This window comes from Bufo bufo, chromosome 2 (assembly GCF_905171765.1).
Source record: "Bufo bufo chromosome 2, aBufBuf1.1, whole genome shotgun sequence".
NCBI lineage: Eukaryota > Metazoa > Chordata > Amphibia > Anura > Bufonidae > Bufo > Bufo bufo.
The window spans coordinates 44102466-44122922 of record NC_053390.1 but is presented as its reverse complement, the minus strand read 5'-3'; the positions used below and the strand labels follow the sequence as shown (position 1 = coordinate 44122922).

Here is a 20457-nt window from a genome sequence, read left to right as displayed (position 1 = left end):
GACGACAGTTCTACCAGATATGCAGGGGACCCAAGTCCTGTGTTCCCCGATAGGAGGTGCTGTCGGCTGAAGCTGGATTCCGCTGTGAAGCTGCGGTCCTGCAGTATGCTCCAAGCCGTGGCGGGAATTTGAGCTCTGTCCCTTCACATCAGAGTGGGAGGTGCAAGTTGCAGCCTACCTACCCTGGAAGCCGGGGCCTAAATTTGGGACATGCTGCTGGCAGTCACTACCGGACGGCCAGAGAGGGCTCTGAATGGGGCGGGAAGCACGGGCTGGAGCCCGGGACCGTGTAGGCCCGAAACTGGATCGGGGGGTAAAGTTGGGGGCGCCGGCTGGAACGGTAAGGCGGGCCCAAGGAAGCCAGGAGGGTGTCCTACCAGGGGATCAGTATTACCCATGTCCCCCATAGAACACCAAAAAAGGGTCTGGAAGTATCCTAATCTCTGCCAAAGGGTGAGGAGAGGAAGGGGGGACGACCCTAGGAATAGAGGGGATCCTCAGTATCTCCCAGTGAAAATAAAAAAGGATAGACTGTTTCCATCCTAAGCTGTGACCGAAGGGAAGGGAGGGGGATGCAGGAATGGAGGGTGCAGATAATACTCACCTAATCCCGAGTACTCACCCCATCTTCATCCTCTTCTCTTTACCCCTCCTCCGAGTTCCAGCAGGGTCACCTCTTTAGCAGCTGGCACCTTAAGTGGCAGGAGACTGGAATGGCGGGAGGTCTTGCCGGATCCAGGTGACCCTTAGGCTGGCGGGAAGCAAGGGAGCTGGGCTGCCCTGGTCCAACTTTTCTTCTTGGGGAGGTTGGGCGGTGAGGGATTTCGACACCGGACTTGCTCCCGGGGTAGACAGAGGGGCTAGGCGCCTCCATTTCCCCTACCTAAAAGGGAAAGAGAAAAAATAAAAAAACAAAAGGGAAGCCACCCTGCAAGCAGGGAGGTCTGCCTCCTAAGACACTAAGCTAAAAACTGATATGCTCTCTCCTGGCTGGAGGGGGTATAGTCGGTGGAGGAGCTAACACTTTTTAGCCTAGTGTCAGCAGCAAGCTATACCCACGGTCCTGTGTCCCCCAATGATACGGGAGAGAGAAAAAAATATTTTTCATAATACCTAAGATCAGCCCACATTGTCAGACCTCAGATCAGCCCACATTGTCAGACTCCCATCAGACCTCAAATCAGCCTTCAATGTTAGACCCCCATCAGACCTCAGATCAGATTAAAATAAAAACCTCCTCTTACCTATCCTGCGCCGCAGCACCTCTTCACCTCCAGCAGAAGTTGCGCTCCCCTGTCTTCCTGGTTTGAGCTGCTCTGTCACCTGACTGCATGCACCGTCAGGTCATAGTGCGCGCACTACGTTCTGACGCTGTACACAGTCAGGACAGTGAGGCACTGGCCCCAGAAAGGAAGAACAGGGAGGGCGAGTACTACAAGCCCTTGCGGCGCTCCACTCCCAACTCCCGGCACCTAATGCATACTAGTGTTACCTTTATAAGACGCACATCCATTTCCCCCCCCACTATTGGGGGGGGGGGGGGAGGGTGCGTCTTATAAAGCAAAAAATACGGCACTTAAATAATGTAACATGTAAATGCATATGTCACTTATAAACTACACTCTGCTGCTCAGCAAATACTACAGAAATTATTGCTGCAGCGTCAGGTTGTGAACTAATATTTTTGACATTTTCTCTTATTAGCTTACTCTGAACTGGTTTCGGTAGGAAATTAGAGAAGAGCGGAGGAGCTAAGACACAGCTGCCAAGAAGCAGAGCAGCTATGTGTGTGGGAAGCAGGAAGAAGCAATGCAATATGGTGTTTTGAAAGCGTCGAATGACATTTTATCAAGACCCAGCAGAGTCTACTTACTCTTTATTGGTAACCTGGGTGAGAAATAATAACTCAGGCATAATAAATAATTTTGATGTCTTGTTATATTAGCGCTAAAATACATACTGCATCTCTAGGGGATATCCATTCACATCACTGAAAATGACATTTGGAAGGCAAAAATGTGAATTGGACAGAAGGGGAAAGAAGAAAAGGTAAAGCATAGAAAGGACAATGTACCTCTTCAACATAATCATGGCCAACAGGCTGGACATCACTCTGAAGGGCGGCCAGGGTCTGAGCAGCTTCTGACATTGGATCCATTTTGACTTCTTGTGACTGTGTGCTGGAATTTGATGCGACTTTAACACTGTCTGCCATTTTACTTTCTTCTGCCTTATTTCCAGTCGACTGCAACTTATTCCCACCTAGCCAGACAAAAATGAATGATCAATAAACATAAAGGGTTCTCATCTGTTAATTAGACAATGTTACCTCTGTCTCTTGCCGACTCCAGATTAAGAGCCCATTCACACAACCATATTTATGGGTCTCCATCCGTTACTACACAGGCGCTGAAGACAGATTCTCATTAGAAACACTCAGAGCTTTGCCAAGACTGCTCTATAAACCCTGTTTTCTAGTACTAAAAACGTTATACCCTAAGGGTCCATCCACACGTCCGCAAAACACGGACACCGGCAATGTGCGTTCCGCATTTTGCAGACCGCACATGGTCGGCACTATGAGAGAAATGCCTATTCTTGCCCATGCTCTCTTTTTTGCGGGGCCGCGGAACGGAAGTGCAGATGCAGACAGCACACCGTGTGCTGTCCGCATCTTTTGCAGTCTCATTGAAATGAATGGGTCCACACCTGTTCCGCAAAATTGCGGGAACGGATGCGGACCCATTCCTGTGGACGTGTGAATGGACCCAAATAAAGTATATTACAAAAACACTTAATACCACTGCCCCAACATGGTATTAAAAATAAAAAACTGAAACGACCGTTACACTTTCATATCAGGCCAATAAAATGAAATCTGATGACATCATATGATCTTGCCACTCAGCATTACGGGAACAAACTTGTATGTTCTCTCAGTGTTTGGACCCCAACTGATCAAGACCCTTGACAGATCACTGACACATGAATGTTTTCACAAAGCCAATATCTTTTTTTAGAGCATACCTAAGTAATTATAAACAGAGTTCTAGGTTTCTTTAACGGACCCAGACTGTCTACCCTTGGAAGGTAAATCCTATGACACGAAAACACAGGGATCCATCTTTTTCTTTATATGCCACAATCTGCTTTGATTGCGGCATACAAGAAGCTCTACAGAGAGCAAAGGTTGCGGTTGCATTAGGACCGCCACTATAATAGTACAGTGCAGTCCTCCTCGGGTAGTTCTAACACCTTCCCAACAATAGTCAGATTTGCACTTGCCTACAAAGGTTATTTTTGGTGTGGTTATCTTCTTAACGAGGCTGTTAGAGGTGATGGCAGACATTTTGCTTGCACTTGAAGAGCCAAGAGAGGAGCTAGAAGTTGACGTAAGCAGTTTCACAGCAGGATTGCCAACAGTGGAGCTCCCGTTCGTGCTGGATGTACTGTTGGATGAGGAAGCCGGCTTGGAGACAGCTGCTGAAGTGACAGATTGGTTCACAACATTTGGTTCAGTTGACGGAATGGGTTTGCCAAGCTTGGTGTGCAGCTTTACAACCTAAGGGGAAATCGGCAAATACATTAGAAAAGCTCAGCAAGTCTAAATTTTAACATTGAGGCAAATAGGTTTATAGATGAAAGAAAATAAAGCAAACATCTTCACCATGGCTTTATATACAGGTCCCTCTTAATATGTTAGGGTAAATGTCTCAAGACTTTCTGCAAACGGATTTGTTTAAAATCTTCTGCAAAGCCTGCATGAGTTACATGTGGCAATTTAAAAACTGCATAGTGAGAAATTGTGATTGGAAAAATACAGACAGACTACACTGCTGGGGCTCCGATCAGAACCGCCGCTATTAACCCCTCAGGTGCGCACCTGAGGGGTTAATAGCAGCGGATCGCAGTGCGCAGTCAAAGGCTGGGTGCGGGTATGGGATATGGCCGGCACCCGCAGCGCAGCCTGCATTTGTATTCAGGCATAAAACTATATTCATTGGTGGTGCAGTGGCCACAGCCCCCCCCCCCCCCCCCCTCCTCCCTGCTATCAGCCCATTGGTGGCAGTAGCCCGGGGGGGGGGGGGGGGAGGGACTGCCTCCTTTGCCCTGTGCTGTTGCCATTTAGCAATTTTAAGTCGCATCGCATCTGGAGCCCTGCTATCTGCTGCGGGCAAATCCTAATCTTTCAGCATGCTGAAAGATCTGTATTGACCGATGAACGAGCAATCAACATCGTACAATCGGTGGCATTATTACATTGCAATAAATCGCTAATGAGCATTCATATATGGGGGGGTTAGGTTTACACATTTGTAATCACTCCTTAACTGGTTTGTGTGGACTCTAAAGTGTTGGCTCCTGACTTTTAGAGATGAATGCTAGACAAAAGATTTGTCCAGGCCTGGCATAAGGAGTACACATCCTTAGATATTAAGAAGCTTAATGCAATACGGGGAATTTTAATGGATTTTTACTTAGAAAAAGAAGAAGAGAACACTAGAGTGCATACAGAAGTCAGACATTACAGAATTAGGAAACATAGATGTACCTTCTGGTGTTTAGCACCTCTGATGTGGGCAGCATATGCATCTGCCCCTGTGCAAGAGACATCACAAAGCTCACAGCGGAGCTGGTTCGGGGTCCCACGGACAGCTGTGCTGCTGCTGGTTGTGTTTTGGGAGGCTTTTAAGGCAGCTTCTTTTTTCTTGTGCTTTTGTCCTTCTAAATGCTCCTTATAGGTCTGTTGTGTATAAAATAAAAAAATAAAATATGAAGACAAATGTATTAAATCAATGCAAGCCACTACAGTCCTAAAATATACTGCATTCTCTTATAATGCAAGCTTGTTGTGCAGAACTATAAAGCCACAGAATCAATTCTATAGCTTTTCAGTTTCTACATCGGTTACTCTAGCAAACGTGTTCCCCTTGCTTCTGCAACTGGCTGCAGGGCTAGTGATCTAGTTTGCACCTAAGACAGACAAACATAAAAATCATGTACGTATGAGTGTGTTTAAGTTAATAAAGTGTGTGGTGCAATGACAACGCTGGACACTGACTGATAGAGACTATGTATAACAAATGGGTCACTTATTCAATAAAAAGTAAACAGATTTAAAAAAATAAAATAAAATGGGTCACTTAGAGAGAGGGGGAAATGATATTAGCTTCACCTGAGGTCCAGCACAGCTAATCTTGCAGACATCACAGTAATGGATCTGAGGTGGTTTGGGTGGCTGCTTAGGCTTAAGTTGCTTAGTCTGAAACGGAGGCTTTTTAGTAAAGTTGCTCCCGCTCCAGGCTGCTGTGGCGGCGGCAGCTGCAGCTGCTGCGGCTTGTTTCTGCTGTTGCTGCTGCTGTTGATAGTAGGAAGATGCAGCCGAATACACTGCAGCTTCATAACCAGAGTAGGTTGAACCTGTTGGATAATTTAGAAAAATGCATTATAACTCTCTAAGGCGAGGGGTCAGCAACCTCCAGTATTCCAGCGGTTCTGAAACTACAACTCCCAGAATCCTCCTTTCACTTCTTTGGGAGATACAGCTGAAAACACAGTGCATGCTGGGTATTGTAGCTTTAGAGTGCCAAAGGTTGCTGACCCCTACTGCCTACTCCAAGGCAAAAACGTGCATTATGGGTAGGGTCACACTTCTGTTCAACTCATTTGGAGTTCATCGGATCCAGCCTAGCCAGATATTGCCGTTTACCACTGGACCCGGCGTCTTTCTGGCGACATGCCAGATTTTGGCCGAACAAAAACAGCACTTTTATCAGAAAGCAGCCCAACACCCACCAGATTCCATTACAGTCAAAGGGGTCTGGTGGTGAACGCCAGTATCTGGCGAGGCCGGATCCGGTGAACTCTGGCAGGCTGTTCTCTGTTGCGCCGAGGTGTGAACCTACCACTACATGCTAAGAGTAAGAAGAGTCCTTACCAGAGTAAGTAACAGCAGTGGTGCTGTAGGTGGCGCTCTGAGAGTAGGAGGGCACCACAGTCGCTGCAGCAGCAACAGGTTGCACAGTGGAGGATACAGGGTAAATAGAGAAGGTAGTTGTAGCCGGACTAGGGTTGGCAGGTTTGATTGCTGTTACTTGACGAGTCTGTTGCGCTTGAGTGTACTGTGCAGCACCCTGGCTGTAGCCAGCCTTGGGAGCAACTGGAAGAGACAAGGCGAAAGGAGCTGGTACACAAGAGGAAGAAAAGATGTATTGCAGAAAACAATGTGGTTTAGTAATTTATAAGTAAATATTTGTACAAGGCAGACAATAAAATTAGAATAATATTTTACACCCAGAACACTAGTGGCCAAAATATCGTCACAGAGGACCATCTCTGAGCATATACTACAAGCTGGACAGCTAATACAGATGCTACTGGTGTCCTCATGTCATTGGGCAGAAAGAAAATGCAGACTGAACAAGGTATTAGTCTAAATCTTCTTTCCTCGTTCATCCCTTTTGTGGCACTGACTTCACTTAAACCCGTAAGTTTTAGATGAGTAAAGTCTATTATTATTGTTTAACATGTCATTGATATTCCCCCCCCCCCCCCCCCCCCTTCCCCCTCCCCGAAAGAAATGACAAAATGACCTACTTGTCTGGTAGTAGGACTCAGCCACAGATTGCTGGGGCTGGGCAGCAGTGGCTACAGTTGCAGTCGGCTGCTGGTAGTACTGCTTGCTGTCATAGGCTACAGCTGGCGCCGTAGACCTCACGTAAGAATATGAATCCTGAAGGAAAAATTGAAATGACGCTTTTGAGTAATTTATGTAAAAGGTACCGAAAAGGTCCAACTGCGGAAATATTTATTATAAATCTAAGTGTGGAGAACGCAGACATCCAGTAAAAGATATTGTCCGGAAACCTATACATTATACCTATTATGGACTGCTAACAACATCTAGTGTAGAAACCATAATAAATACATCTGACTGATATGAAGGCAAAATATTGATAACCGCAACTTTCACTAATTTCCCATGAAAATTAAAGGGGTTTTCAGTGTTTTTTTTTCTTTAACTGATGACCTACCGTCTGATCGGTGGGGGTCCATTACCTGGGACCCCCGACGATCAGCTGTTTGAGAAGGCAGTGGCGCTCGCAGTAGCGCTGCGGCCTTCTCTCTGCTTTTCCTAGGCTGACTGATGAGACGTTTAAGTGAATGGGGCTGAGCTGTAATAACTAGGGATCGACAGATTATCAGAGTTGCCGATATTCATGATTTTTAAAGTTATCGGCATGTAACCATGCAGATGACGCGTCCAGCGCGCTATCACAGAACATGAGCTGCTGTCAGCGCGCCATGTTCCTTCAGCAGCACAGGGGAGGAGTCACTCTCTGTACTCCTGTGCCGTGCTGCCAATGAGGAGAGACTGGGGGAGGAGGAGGGGCGGGCGCACTGCGCCTCCAATGATGATTAACGTCTAATACAAATACAGGAGGCGGTGCCCAGCCTATATGACAGGAAGCTGCGACCTGAGGGGTTAACTGCAGCCACTGAACGCAGCTCCCTGTCAGAGGCAGGGTGCCAGCTATGTGATTCTGCGCCGACACATCCGCCTCCTGTATTAAATGTCAATTATCATTGGTGGCACAGTGCACCCCCCCCCCCATTGAAAACATTGGTGGAGCAGTGCGATCCCTAGTAATAACTATCATGGCCGCTATACTAGGAACGGTGCAGAGTTTGTTAAGCCTCGAGAAGGCAACGGCGCTCACAGGAGGCGGCTAACAGCCGATCAGCGGGGTCTCAGGTGTTTGACCCCCAAGATTAGATACTCATGACCCATCAAGAAGATAGGTCAGCAGTAAAAATAAATCTCAGAAAACCCTTTTAAGCTCACCATTAAAGCGGTATTTTGGTTGTAGCGAGTTATTCCCCATCTACAGGACAGATGATAACTATTAGCTCTGCGAGGGTCCTACTGCTGGGACCCTCACCAATTACAAAAACAGGGACCCCAAACCCTACAGGACCCCTGAAATGAATGGAGTGGCAGGTCATACATGCACACTGCCATTCCATTCATCTCTATGGGAGTTTCCGGAGACAAGGTTTTACATCAATCAACAATTTCTGGAATTCCCACACAGATATAAGGAAGAGCAGTGCTGCATGTTTGACCTGACGCTCCATTCGTTTTCAGGGGTCCTGCAGGGCACAGAGTCCCCGTTTTCATGATTGGTGAGGAACCCTGCTGCTCTGTTCCATAAGGGCCCCAGGCGTAGGACCCCCACCGGTCTATTAGTTATTCACTAGCCTGTGGATAGGTGATAACTTGCTATAACCGGATATCTCTTTAAAAACCAGTGCCCATAAACTAATAACTTCTGGAATTTGGTGGGGGTGACTGGTCCAGATGAACCCATAAAGGGAATTTGCAGTACTTTATTAAAATCAACCTCTAAAAGTTAATCTATCCAGTGTGAGCCATCACAAAAATCAATAAACCATACAACCATTGAGTAAAAATTCTTCTGCCAAATATTATAGTACCTGGTAGTTCTGCGTTGTGACAGGACGGTGGGCGGCGGCGGAGCCTCTTGTTGCCGCTGAGCATAGCCGTAATCTGTCGCTGTATGACCTGTGGGGTAACCACCATAAGCTGCAGCGGAAGCAGCGGCGGCCACAGCGACTGGCGCAGGTCGGGCTACAGCCACGGTGGCTGCTGCAGGGGCATATGCTGCTGTCACAGTGTGAGCAGCTACTGGGCCTGGTGCACAGTGTAACTGCCCACAGTCGTTGGATGGGAATAGGCAACTCCTGATTGCTGGCTGTTGGCTGTGGATAAATTAAAAATTACATTTTTATTTTCAGTGTTTAAACTCTTAAACCAATATAGTCCCATTTAAGACTGTATCTGCTGAAGCTATATACATTTCGGATAGGGCTGAAACGATTACTCGATTGAATCGAGTAACTCGACAAAGAAAATAAAAATCCTCGATGCAGATTCGTGTGTGTCATGTGACCACGGAGCATGAGTGAGGCGCTTGCCATTTCTCACCGCTCCGTGGTCACCTGCCGGCCCGCACCGCTCTGCACTGTATCCTCAGGACATCGTGCAAGTGCGTGGAGAAAATGATGGACGAGCTGTGGAGCGGCGCCCCTACAGGAGAGGTAAGTATTTTATTTCACTGGAACTGGGGACATGGCTAGGAGGAGGCATTTCATGAGCATTCTTTATTAAAGTAGTGGTTCTGCGACTGCGGACTGGCCGGTAGTGTCTGTACATCAGTGACACGTCATGAAGTTCAGGTACACACATTGCTATACTGTCACACAGAGCATCACTGCTCCTGCCTGTAAAGGCCTGCTCAAAGCCTGGCATATATATGCTGGCCAAGGCTTTAGCAGAGCAGGCACAGACAGGAGCAGCAATGTGCGATGCTCCTGATAAAATTCTGAGCCGGTGCCATGTTTGAAAGGACTGTCCTAGTTAAATGAAAACGCAGGCAACCCCTTTACATGTAGTAAAATAACAATACTTGATAACTATCCATTTCTCCTTGCTGCTTCCAGTGGTGAGCTCTGGTCTTTCCTACTGCTGTTTGTCTTCATGGCCACAGCGGTGATGTTCGGTGCATACAGGTCACCACTGCAGCCATGTATTGCTGAGGCCAGTGGCTGGCTGCAGTGGTGACCTATGTGCATGGAACATCACAGCTGCAGCCAGGAAGATGACCGGAGCCCTTAGGACTGGGGAGAAAGGCGATGAGTACTGATTCTTCCAGCATGGCTAAGTGCCATGCTGCTAGTTATTTGCTCCCTTTAGGGTGCATTTATGATCAGTGACTACATCTCGACTGTACTGTCTAATAGTAGTATGAAATAAACCTTTGTACCATAAGATGCTCAGTCTGCAGTTGTCCCACCATGCTTTACACTGCAGACCTGCATGTAGTTGCAGTGTATAAACATTAAGGGAATTGTCTGAGAATGTACTGGCACAGAAGCTAGGACCGCTGCCACATTTCTAAGGGCCAGGCGCTTCTAGAACCAAATTTATTATAGCAAACATGTTCCCCTTGCTTCAGCAACAGCATGCTGGGCTAGTGATCTTGTTTGCAAGGAAAAAATGTCCACGTACAAAGTATTACAAAGCATCTTTCGTCAGTACTATTAACATTAAGAAGATGATTCCACATTCTTACCTGTACTGAGCTGCACCACCGTGGGTAAATCCAAGTAAGTTTGCAGTAGCCATTTTGGCTTCTTCACCCAGCCGGCTGGGCACTGATTGAAAAAAAAAATAATTACATTATTTATGTGACCAAACAACAAAATACATTATGACAACAGATATAGGGCTAACACATTCGCTCAGGACCGTGACTGAGGAAAGAGCAAGATTCAGGCTCATTAAACCTTACATTGAGAACCTGCAGCGTCCTGCCGGTTATTCTATTATTATATTTGATAAGTGACACAAGCAGCAAACCCAAGGCCTCAACGCTGCTTTACAGCTACTCGAGTTGAGGCTCTGCCAAAGCAGGAACCCGATCAGCGATCAATATTAACGATGGAAGGACGCAGATTTTATTCTGACACAAAGGTCCAGGCAAAGCCTGATGGGCAGCGATTTGTAAAATACCAGGATAAACACCATCGAGTTGCAAAAGGACTCGTTTGGACAGACCCAATATTTTGTCTCGCATGCATATTTTAATGCATCATTGGCTCAGACGAGCTGCAATCAAATTTCTGCTTGGTGTGCGTTGAAGTCTGTGACTACTTAGGAGACTGCCTACAATTTAAAGGGGTTGCCCCCATCTGGGACATTGACGGCTTACCACTAGGACATGCCACTAATGTCAGATAGGAACGGTCCCACACCTACCTCCAGAGAAGAGAAGGGAGAGCATCTGCACATGTGCAGCCTCTTTTCAACGGTTATGGAAGGTCCGAAAATAAGCTAATGCTGGACTTGGCTATTCCCGGCAGTCCCATGAAGGTGAATGGAGAGGTTGCTGCACTTAGGCGGTTCAAACTCCATTCACCACTAAGTGACTTCAGAGAACAGCCGAGAATGCATGCTCTGCTATTTTTGGACCTCCCATAGAGATGAATGGAGAACATGGTGCACATGCACAGTGTTCTCTCCTTCACTTGAAGGGCACAGAGGTTGGACCTGCACCTTAACTGACATAGGTGGCATATTGTAGCGATATGCCACATAGGTCAAAGATGGGCAAGCCTGGTTAATACATTCACTGCATGAACCTACTAGTTTAGGTGAATTCTTTAATAGACACTGAACCAGCAGGGTACATAAAATTCAGAGGCACACAGGGCTGCTGCCACTGTGCCACCAGATGGCGCCATGCTGTGGATATCTCCACCCATAGATGCACTGCTCTATAAAGAGCCAAATAGGAAACCGGATACCTGGAACCCCCACCAACCCGCTGCTTGAAGAGGAGGCAGGGCTCCATGCAAGCGCAACTACCTTTTCATTACACTACGTGTCGTCTTCTGTGGAGCGGAGGCATTGTGTAATTACAAGTACTCGCTCCATTCAAGTGAAAGGGGCAAGTATCTGTCATTACACTGCACTTCCAAGACAACGGGCAATGTAATTAACAGAAAGCACCGCTCGCATGGGGTGCAACCTTCTCTTTAAACAGCTGATCGGTGGGGGTGTCAGACCACCGCCTATCAGATATTGATGACCTAGCCTGAGGATAGGTCATCAATATATATGGCCTACAAAAAAGTTACACATCAGACAGAATAACCTGCGTTATGCCTACTACAGGGCCTGAGGATGTGGAGCATGACTTTACTGAATGTGTTCCCAGGCGTTACACTAGACATTGCACCGTATTATCAGTTTATGGCCTCATGCACACGGCCGTTGTTTGGGTCCGCATCCGAACCGCCGTTTTGGCGGCTCGGGTGCGGACCCATTCACTTCAATGGGTCCGCAAAAGATGCGGACAGCACTCCGTGTGCTGTCTGCATCCGTTGCTCTGTTGCGTGGCCCTGCAAAAAAAATAAAAAAATAAAATAAAAATAGAACATGTCCTATTCTTGTCCGTTTGGCGAACAAGAATAGGCATTTCTACAATGGGCCGCCCGTTCTGTAAATTGCGGAAGGCACACGGGCGGCTTCCGTTTTTTTGAGGACCGCAAAAAACAGCACGATCGTGTGCATGTCTATCCCCGCTGAATTCCAGTAAGGACTCATTCACAAGGCTGTGTGGTTATGGTATATATAGTTCTTGCCAAAAAGGAGCATACACTAAAATATGAACTCAGGAAAACAATTTCCTACCAAAACGTTGGCTTTTTGCTTCTATCAAATGTTATTTGCTCCTCTATTTCGTGTGACTGCAGTGTGAAACAAGCGATTCCAAAGATAAGGCGACGTTAAGAAGCTACAATTTACTACATTGCCAAAGCTGAACCATCGATGTACATTCAGTTCAGGGCACAGATCTAGCACGCAGCCGAGCAAACACTAGAAGTGTGGCATAAAAGATGTACTTACCATAGGTGAATGAAACTACAGGGCAGATAGGAATCATGGGTTCTTCTTTCTGGTATCAAGCTAAAAAAAAAAAAAAACTTCAAAGCCTGGTCATAACTCTCACAGACAGGAGCGAGAAGTCACGGATGATGTTCAGAAACCTGCAAGGAAGGAGAGAAACACATTCAATTCGAGAACTGAGGGCTGCAAGCCGCTTATATCTAAATCTGTCGTCTTATTACTGCCTGCTCAGAGCTGATGAGGAGGATGAGAAATCTGGAGACGCAGATTTCCCTCATCACAACGAGAAGGTCACATAACTCTGTTTCAATCAAGAAACCAAATGCTCGGCGTGAAAACAAATGACAAACCGAGCATGGCACAAACAAGCCAGTCACATCGCTAATGATGCAGTCAGGAGCACGAGCTTCATTACTGCCCCCCACACGTGTCACACAAGGTCAACAATGCTCACGGCAGAACGAGGACCAAAGAAATGGACGATGGCAGGACCAAGGAGGCACAGACGTGGCAATCAGACGAGCAAAGATAAAAGCAAAAACTCTGCAGTTAAAGGGGTTCTCTGGGACTTCTTACATCACAGATCATTGGGGGTCAGACACCCGATCAGCTGTTTGAGAAAGCAGTGGGGCTCGCAGTAGCACCGTGGCCTTCTCTTAGCTTAGGCCACGTGAGGTCATGTTCATCAGTCACTTGGCCTTGGCACTGTGAATATCTCTGAGCTACGATATAAAGCACATCTGCCATGTGCCTTCTCAAACAGCTGATTGGCGGGGGTCCCAGGTGTCGGACCCTCACTGATCAGATACTGCTGACCTATCCACAGTGGACATCAATATCAGATTGGTGGAGGTTCAACACCAAGCAAAAGATAATCACGGCCAGCTACAATGCAGAGGTCCAGGGCACTCCAACAAATGCAAACTTGAAAAGAAAGTTCATTCCAGCCTCCGGATAAAAACAATGGAATCCTTTACTGAAAAAAATAGAATAAATTCCAGGTATGCCAAACACTGTGCACAGAAAAACGCACCTCCTGTGACAGAGCCGGACGCGGGAAAACGCCCTCCATTGTGTGGTGGCGGTGTACTGCAGCTCAGCACCCATTCAAGTAAAAAAATAAAATAAAAAACCTTTAATAGGCTAAAAAGAATTAAAAAAAATATAAAAAAAAGTGCCTAACAGGACCCCCCCAGGATTTATTAGTACAGGCCCAGATTTCTTTTTTTACAGTATAGCAGAGTACATTACTCAGCCAACCAAAGACAATGGAAGTCAGTGGAAAAATCCTATTCAAATTAACGGAGCCGCTAACACAAAGGCTGCTCTGTTGTAACATAACAATGACCAAACCCGGGGGGGGGGGGGGGGGGGGATTAAATAAAATAAAAAAAGTCAACGGGCCAGATTACTAGCCCGTGTACAATACCCTAGTCCAGTGTACAATACAGACAGGTAAACTTGAGGGTCCTATTAAACGGGCAGATATTATTTTATTGACAATCGGAAGCAATGATCTAGCGAGTCATTTTCTTTTCAAGACGCTCGATTACACAAACATTCACCACTAAATAATTTACGCTGTTAGTCATTTTTGCGATCGTTGCTCGTTAGTCCCTAGAGCCTTTACACCGCTGAACACTGGACAATTTCAGATTAGACGAGGGATCTTCCCGATCCATGGAAAACAAACGATATGCATTTGATCGCTGCTCGCCATTAAATACGATTATAATCTCAGATTTGAATGACCATAGGAAAACGATAATCGCTGCGCCTAATAGGTCCGTTAGATAGACAGTGGCTGAAGCCGGACAATAAAGCTGACCTGCGGGAACCGCGCCAACGCTAGCCCACCATGCCGCCAGAAGTCTGCTCCGGCCCCATTCACTATAATGAGGGGGGGGGGGGGGGGGAGGAGTCCAGCCGCAGCACGGCAGACTAGCCGAGAGGCGGTGTTCTGTACTTTTTATCCGGCCGCCTATCGGCATGTTTGCTGTGCTGCGGCCGGACCCCATTATAGTGCATGGGGCCGGAGCGGACTTCTGGCGGCATAGTGGGCTAGCGTTAGCACTGATCTGGCGGGCAGTCCATCTCTGCTAAGCCACATCTACTTGCTAAATGAGGTTCAGAAGATGCCAAAAACTTGGCAAAAGGGGGTTACAAAGAGTTTGACGGGTACGGCTGACATGTATCACTTGGGCTGCTACATACATGTGCAAACAAGCAATACATGAAGAAAAAAAAAAAAGAAAAAACTATTACACTTCAAATATGGGTACACCAGAAAAAAAGCCGATTTTTATTTTTTAAAGGAGTTGTACCACTAAGACAACTTAAAGAGGACCTTTCATTAGAATAAAACATCTAAACTAACTATACAGACATGTAGAGCGGCGCCCGGATCTCCCTGCTCTTACTGTTATACCTGGGCTCCGCTCCGTTCTCCCGTTATAGGCTCCGGTATCTTCATAGTTGGGCTCCACCCAGGGGAACCTCCAGGCGTCTCATTCTCCCAGGCTGTAGCGCTGGCCAATCGCAGCGCTCAGCTCATAGCCTGAGAGAAAAAAAAAGCCTCCATAAACGGGGAGAGGGAACGGAGCGGTGGGGAGAACGGAGCGGCACCCAGGTATAACAGTAAGTGCAGGGGGATCCCTGGGCGCCGCTCTACATGTCTGTATAGTTAGTTTAGATGTTTTATTCTAGTGAAAGGTCCTCTTTAATCTGCCATTCACAACAAACGGGGTCCTGTGCTGCCCACTGCAAACAGCTGTATGTTGCAGATCGCGGATCCATTCAAGGTCATGGGTCGCATCAGCAAGCCGAGTGCAGACGGCCGGCGCCAGTGCATTGCGGACCGCCATATGCAGTCCGCTTGTGTGCATGAGCATTATACAGAAAGGGTACATTCACACAACCGGTTATAGCGGGGGAAAAAAGCTGTAAAAAAAAATAAATGCCAAAACTGCCCGCCTATTTTATTTTTTTACTGATGCTTTTTAAGAAATGGCCCCAATTCCGTAAAAACAGCCAAAATAGGACATGTCCTATTTTCTGACTGCCATCTTTAACCCCATTCCCGACATCCGCCATACATGTACGGCAGGTGTTAGGTCTGGAGTGGAACGAGCGCCATAGCCACTAGGTGCCTGCTGTTTCATACAGCAGGCACCTGCAGCTAATGTCCGCTATCGGTGGTAATGCCAATCGTGGACATTTAACCCCTCAGATGCTGTGACCATCTCTCTAGGAGAAAGCACAACTTTTCCCACTAAAAACTAGTCCTTGTACGGCTAAGTGAACAGAAAAAAAAAAAAAAAGTTAAAGCAGTGATGAAAAATTTAAACGGAAAATGGCCGCATCAGGAAAGGGTTAAAATGTCAATGTGAATAGCCCTATAGACTTCTATAGCTCTGAAAATGGCCGTCATGCGAACGCACCCAAAGCCTGTTACTCTGCAAATACCTACACCAGAAAAACGGCTCAAACCTTTAATAAAGAACAGAAATAATGACGTTTTGGTCTAAAAGGAGTAGAACGCAATAATAAAAATAAATAAAAAAAGCTGCCCCCAAAGGTGCCCATAGCCTTTAAAGAACCTCAATGAGTCCCATTTCATTACAATAAACCAAAAAGACACACGGCAGGTGCTCCAAATTCTGATGTATTTTTTTATTTATTTGGAAATCTGCCTCAATGTGAACAGAGCCTAACCAGGAGTTTCCTGTAAACATACATTACTCTTGAATCAGGAAAGGTTTGTACCACAGCAACTCTAGATGCTGCAAAATATTCAGGATTACTTACCGGTAATCATTTTTCCATGAGCCCATGACAGCACCCTTGAGAGAGACCGTCTCCATCCATCCAGGACAGGAAACAGGAACTTTTGTGGAGAGCTCTTAAGGAGGGGCTCTGCCCCTGTAGCACCAGTTAATTGCGGGAACTTGTCCTAAACACCGTTTTTTTTTGGACTTTGCACCACTTTTATTTATTTTTTTAATATTTATTTACATAAGTATTTCATGCATATGAAACTGAAAACATAGGGTGGGAATAAATCCCGGATGCTGTCATGGGCTCGTGGAAAAATGATTACCGGTAAGTAATCCTTAATTTCCCCTACGTCCATGACAGCACCCTTGAGAGACGACTAAAATAGAACTAGGGGGACTACCGCTTGTAACACTATCCTCCCGAAGGACAGATGATCATTAGAGTCTAAATCTAACTGGTAGTGACGAAGAAAAAAAAAAAAAAAAGGAGTACATGGAGACTTTTGCCATACAAATTTGCTCTAAAGATGCATTGGCCCTTTCTGCTCATGAAGTAGAAATGGATCTGGTTGAATGAGCACCGAAACCCAAGGGGGGGAGGTTTGCCAGCTGAGGAATAGGTCAAAACGATAGCCCCCACTACCCATCTGGCTAGGGTTCTAGATGAAACCTTATTACCCCCGTTTTTCCCCCCAAACTGCACAATAAGCCTAGAGGATTTCCTCCGCTGACTGGTGACATTCAGATAATGAGACGGGCATCTTTTAACATCTAGACAATGGAGCCTCCACTCCTTCTCATTCTTAGGCCTCTTGCATTCAGTATACTGGTCGTTTTTTTTGTTCAGTATGCGTTACTTATACTGAACTAATAATTTCAATGGGTCAGCAAAAAAAAAACAAAAAAAACGTAAGTGTATCCGTGTGCATTCCGTATTTTCGTTCCATTCAAAGATAGAGCATGTCCTATTATGGCCCGCAAATCACGTTCCGTGGCTCTATTCAAGTCAACGGGTCGGCAAAAAAAAAAAAAAAAAAAAAAAAAAAAAAAACACATACGGAATGTACACCTGTATGTCTTGGAAATTTTATGCCCAGCCCAATTTTTTCCATGTAATTACTGTACATGCCATACGGAAAAACGGAACCGGAAACACTACTGAAACAAAAAACTGAAAAATGGATCAGTTAAAAAACGGCCTGCAAAACACTGAAAAAGCCATACAGTCGTGTGCATCCTTAAGGGATTAAAACAGATGGGAGAACAATATCTTGGGACCTATGCACAAGAGAGACCACTTTGGCCAAAAAAGATGGGTCCGGTTTAATGAGCACCCTGTCCTCCAGGATGTTAGTATAGAGAGGAGAGGTTGAAAAGGCAGAGATCTTATCCACTCTCCTAGCTGAGGTGATAGCCACCAAAAAATCTGTGCAATGGGGAAATCAAAAAAGGCACTCCGAGCAGAGACCTGGTCCTATATCCATAGGATAGGAAACAGGAACTGGTGCTACAGGGGCAGCCCACCCCTGACTTGAGCATCGGAGCACTTCATGCTCCGATGCTCTCCTTTGCCCTGCGCTAAATCGTGCAGGGCAAAGGCATTTTCTGGAGTTCCGGTGACGAACTGGGCTCTCCAAAGGGCTGCCAGGCAGAGGCTTCCGCCCAGCAGTGAGCTCGGTGACGTCCCCGGCACTGATGGGAGGGCTTTAGAGCTGCCCCAGTCTGTAAAACAACTAGGGCAGCGCTAAAGCCCACCCATCAGAGCCGGTGACATCACCGAACACACTGGCGGGCGGAAGCCTCTGCCCAGCAGTGTGTTATTGTAAATTAAAGAGCCCTTGCCCTACGTGATCCAGCCCAGGGCAAGGGAGAGCATCGGAGCATGAACTGCTCCGAAGCTAACATCAGGGGGGTGTCGCCAGAAAATGAACCATAATCTTCACAAAGTGAAAATCGAAAAGCTTTATTGATAATATATAATACATACATGATAATAAAAGGCAGCACAAAGGTGGAACACAAAGATGAGGAACAGGACCCAAGGAGGGGCCGAGAGGTCAGCACACCAAGAAGCAGAGAAAAGAATATAAGATGAAAAAAAAACACCAAGGCATCTCTAGACAATAGGCCCCAAACAGGCTGCAATGGAGGCAAATGTGAGGATAACAAGACTTGGTGAATGAACAGAATAAGCATACCCCGAGTGGTGTGTCGATCTCTCAGCCGCCTCCTGACCCAACGCCGTTTTGCCAGTAACCTGGCTTCTTCCGGGGATATGGAACGTAGGAAAAAAACTCCCCTATTATAGTGCCCACACAGGTGTGTAGGGAAATAATTAAAAGCCAAGTGGCACCTGCACCAATGGCAATGGAGCTCCAAGTGCTGTGGACCAATCGGCGGTGTCGCATAAGCATGGTGTGGTCGGGCTGGGCTGACGCGGTGGTCACGTGACCTCAACGTCAGAGACACATCATAACCAACGCCCATGCCGGGGAGGAATAGCCAATCCATGGCCTGTGAGGTCATGTTGGGGGAGTGGCAAGTGTGGCACAGCTGTCATGCGGCAAAGCACATGACCGCGGCGCCGCAGAACCAACAAGGCCTCGTCAGCACCAAGGTGGAGCAAGTGTGACGCGACAGTCATGCGATCAGACGCATGACCGCAGCGCTAAAGGCACATAGTGGCCGCCGCCTCCACCGGAAACCAGCGATCAGTTGAAAACAGAGCACCAGGGGCGGAGCAAGTATGACGGGGCGGTCACGTGATACAACACATGACCGCAGTGCCACAGACACATCAGAAACACAAAAACACACCTCCCTCGGACCATTCACAGGTAATGTGTATAATATAATGTAATGAGGATGGAATAAGATATAGCCCACCAGGGGATAAGGGACCAAAGTCAACGAGGTTTCCTGCACTAAACATGTATCCTATTGTCCATGCCTTTGTACAGCTTGCTACTCGAGATCTTCACAAGATGTCAAGCTACTTATCCAGCTAGATCGAACAATCTGACTTTTAGACAGAGAAAAGCTGTCAAAGAATTACAAAAAATGAAAGATTTGGTGTTTAAACCCGCCGATAAAGGCGGCAATGTGGTAGTTTGGCCTAGAGATGCATACGAAAAGGAAGCATATAGGCAACTCAGGGACTCCACTTGTTATAAGCGACTGACATTCAACCCCAGCGAACAGTACAAACGAGAACTGGGCACCAACGGCACTATCACTAAAAAACAAGCCCAAAGCCTTGTCCCCGAATATCCTAAAAGTGGCGTGCCTGTATTTACTCCCTAAAATCCACAAAAATGGGACATATCCTCCTGGACATAACCAATAAAAGATATATATATCTATGTAAATTCCAAATCACAACTCAAGCAACAAAATTTTATACAAAATCACAGATGTTTTTATTAGTACAAAATAAAGTTGTGACCACTGGCCACACAGACATTTAAGAACACTTAAAATGTCATACAGATCGCAGGTGTGTGGTAGTTACAATAATTATGCGTAAAGTGCAAGTGCTAAAATACTTTACAGCAATGAGATATAGTCAGTGCCTAACACAGAGTATAATCCTGTCTATGATAAATTACCAAAAGGTCAACAGTGGACCCTAGACTAAACGGACCTAAACTCACACCATATTATCTGAACAATAGTATAATGAATAATGAGGCATACTGACCAAAATCTCTACCACAGCACTGGCAGTCCGTGCCCCGACGCGCGTTTCGCCGTCAGCTTTTTCAAGGGGTAATGACAAACAACTTCCTAGCCGGGTATATATAGTCCCTATGATGAGCGAACACATATCCCCCTAACCAATAGATGAAGGGCACACTGATGAGGAGGTAGGATCCCCCAGGTTCCTCACCTGTATGGCAGGGCTTGACAAATTTCCTTGGAATCTAGGAGCCAGCTAAAAAAGTTAGGAGCCAGGCGGAGCCGCGTCATAAAATCTATATTGCGATATAATTTTAAGCATGTATATCGCAATATATCGTTTTCTATATTTGGGGGGGGGGGGGGGGTGTTCAAACTTTTTTTTTTTTTTTACTTTATTTAATAACTATTAGCCTCCTTAAGGGCTAGAACCCTTGTCATATTCACCCTAATAGAGCTCTATTAGGGTGAATAGGACTTTACACTCTCCCTGCTGTCCTGTGCTTT

General features: G+C 46.3%; 1 protein-coding gene and 2 non-coding genes across 3 annotated transcripts in view; all 3 read right to left on the bottom strand.

The window, feature by feature from the left end:
- The window catches only part of ZFR (zinc finger RNA binding protein), a 58360-nt gene that overhangs the window by 24926 nt on the left and 12977 nt on the right, over positions 1-20457 (bottom strand). The window contains 11 exon segments of the mRNA XM_040421006.1: positions 2075-2262; positions 3286-3562; positions 4553-4744; positions 5177-5421; positions 5939-6160; positions 6598-6733; positions 8500-8523; positions 8526-8716; positions 8719-8784; positions 10158-10239; positions 12497-12636. Of these exon segments, the coding sequence (XP_040276940.1) occupies positions 2075-2262; positions 3286-3562; positions 4553-4744; positions 5177-5421; positions 5939-6160; positions 6598-6733; positions 8500-8523; positions 8526-8716; positions 8719-8784; positions 10158-10239; positions 12497-12499 (1626 nt within the window). The 5' untranslated portion in view covers positions 12500-12636.
- On the bottom strand, positions 4846-4974 carry LOC120992638. The gene has a single exon (XR_005777037.1). It is a non-coding gene; the product is annotated as a small nucleolar RNA SNORA66 (small nucleolar RNA).
- On the bottom strand, positions 9941-10074 carry LOC120992637. The gene has a single exon (XR_005777036.1). It is a non-coding gene; the product is annotated as a small nucleolar RNA SNORA66 (small nucleolar RNA).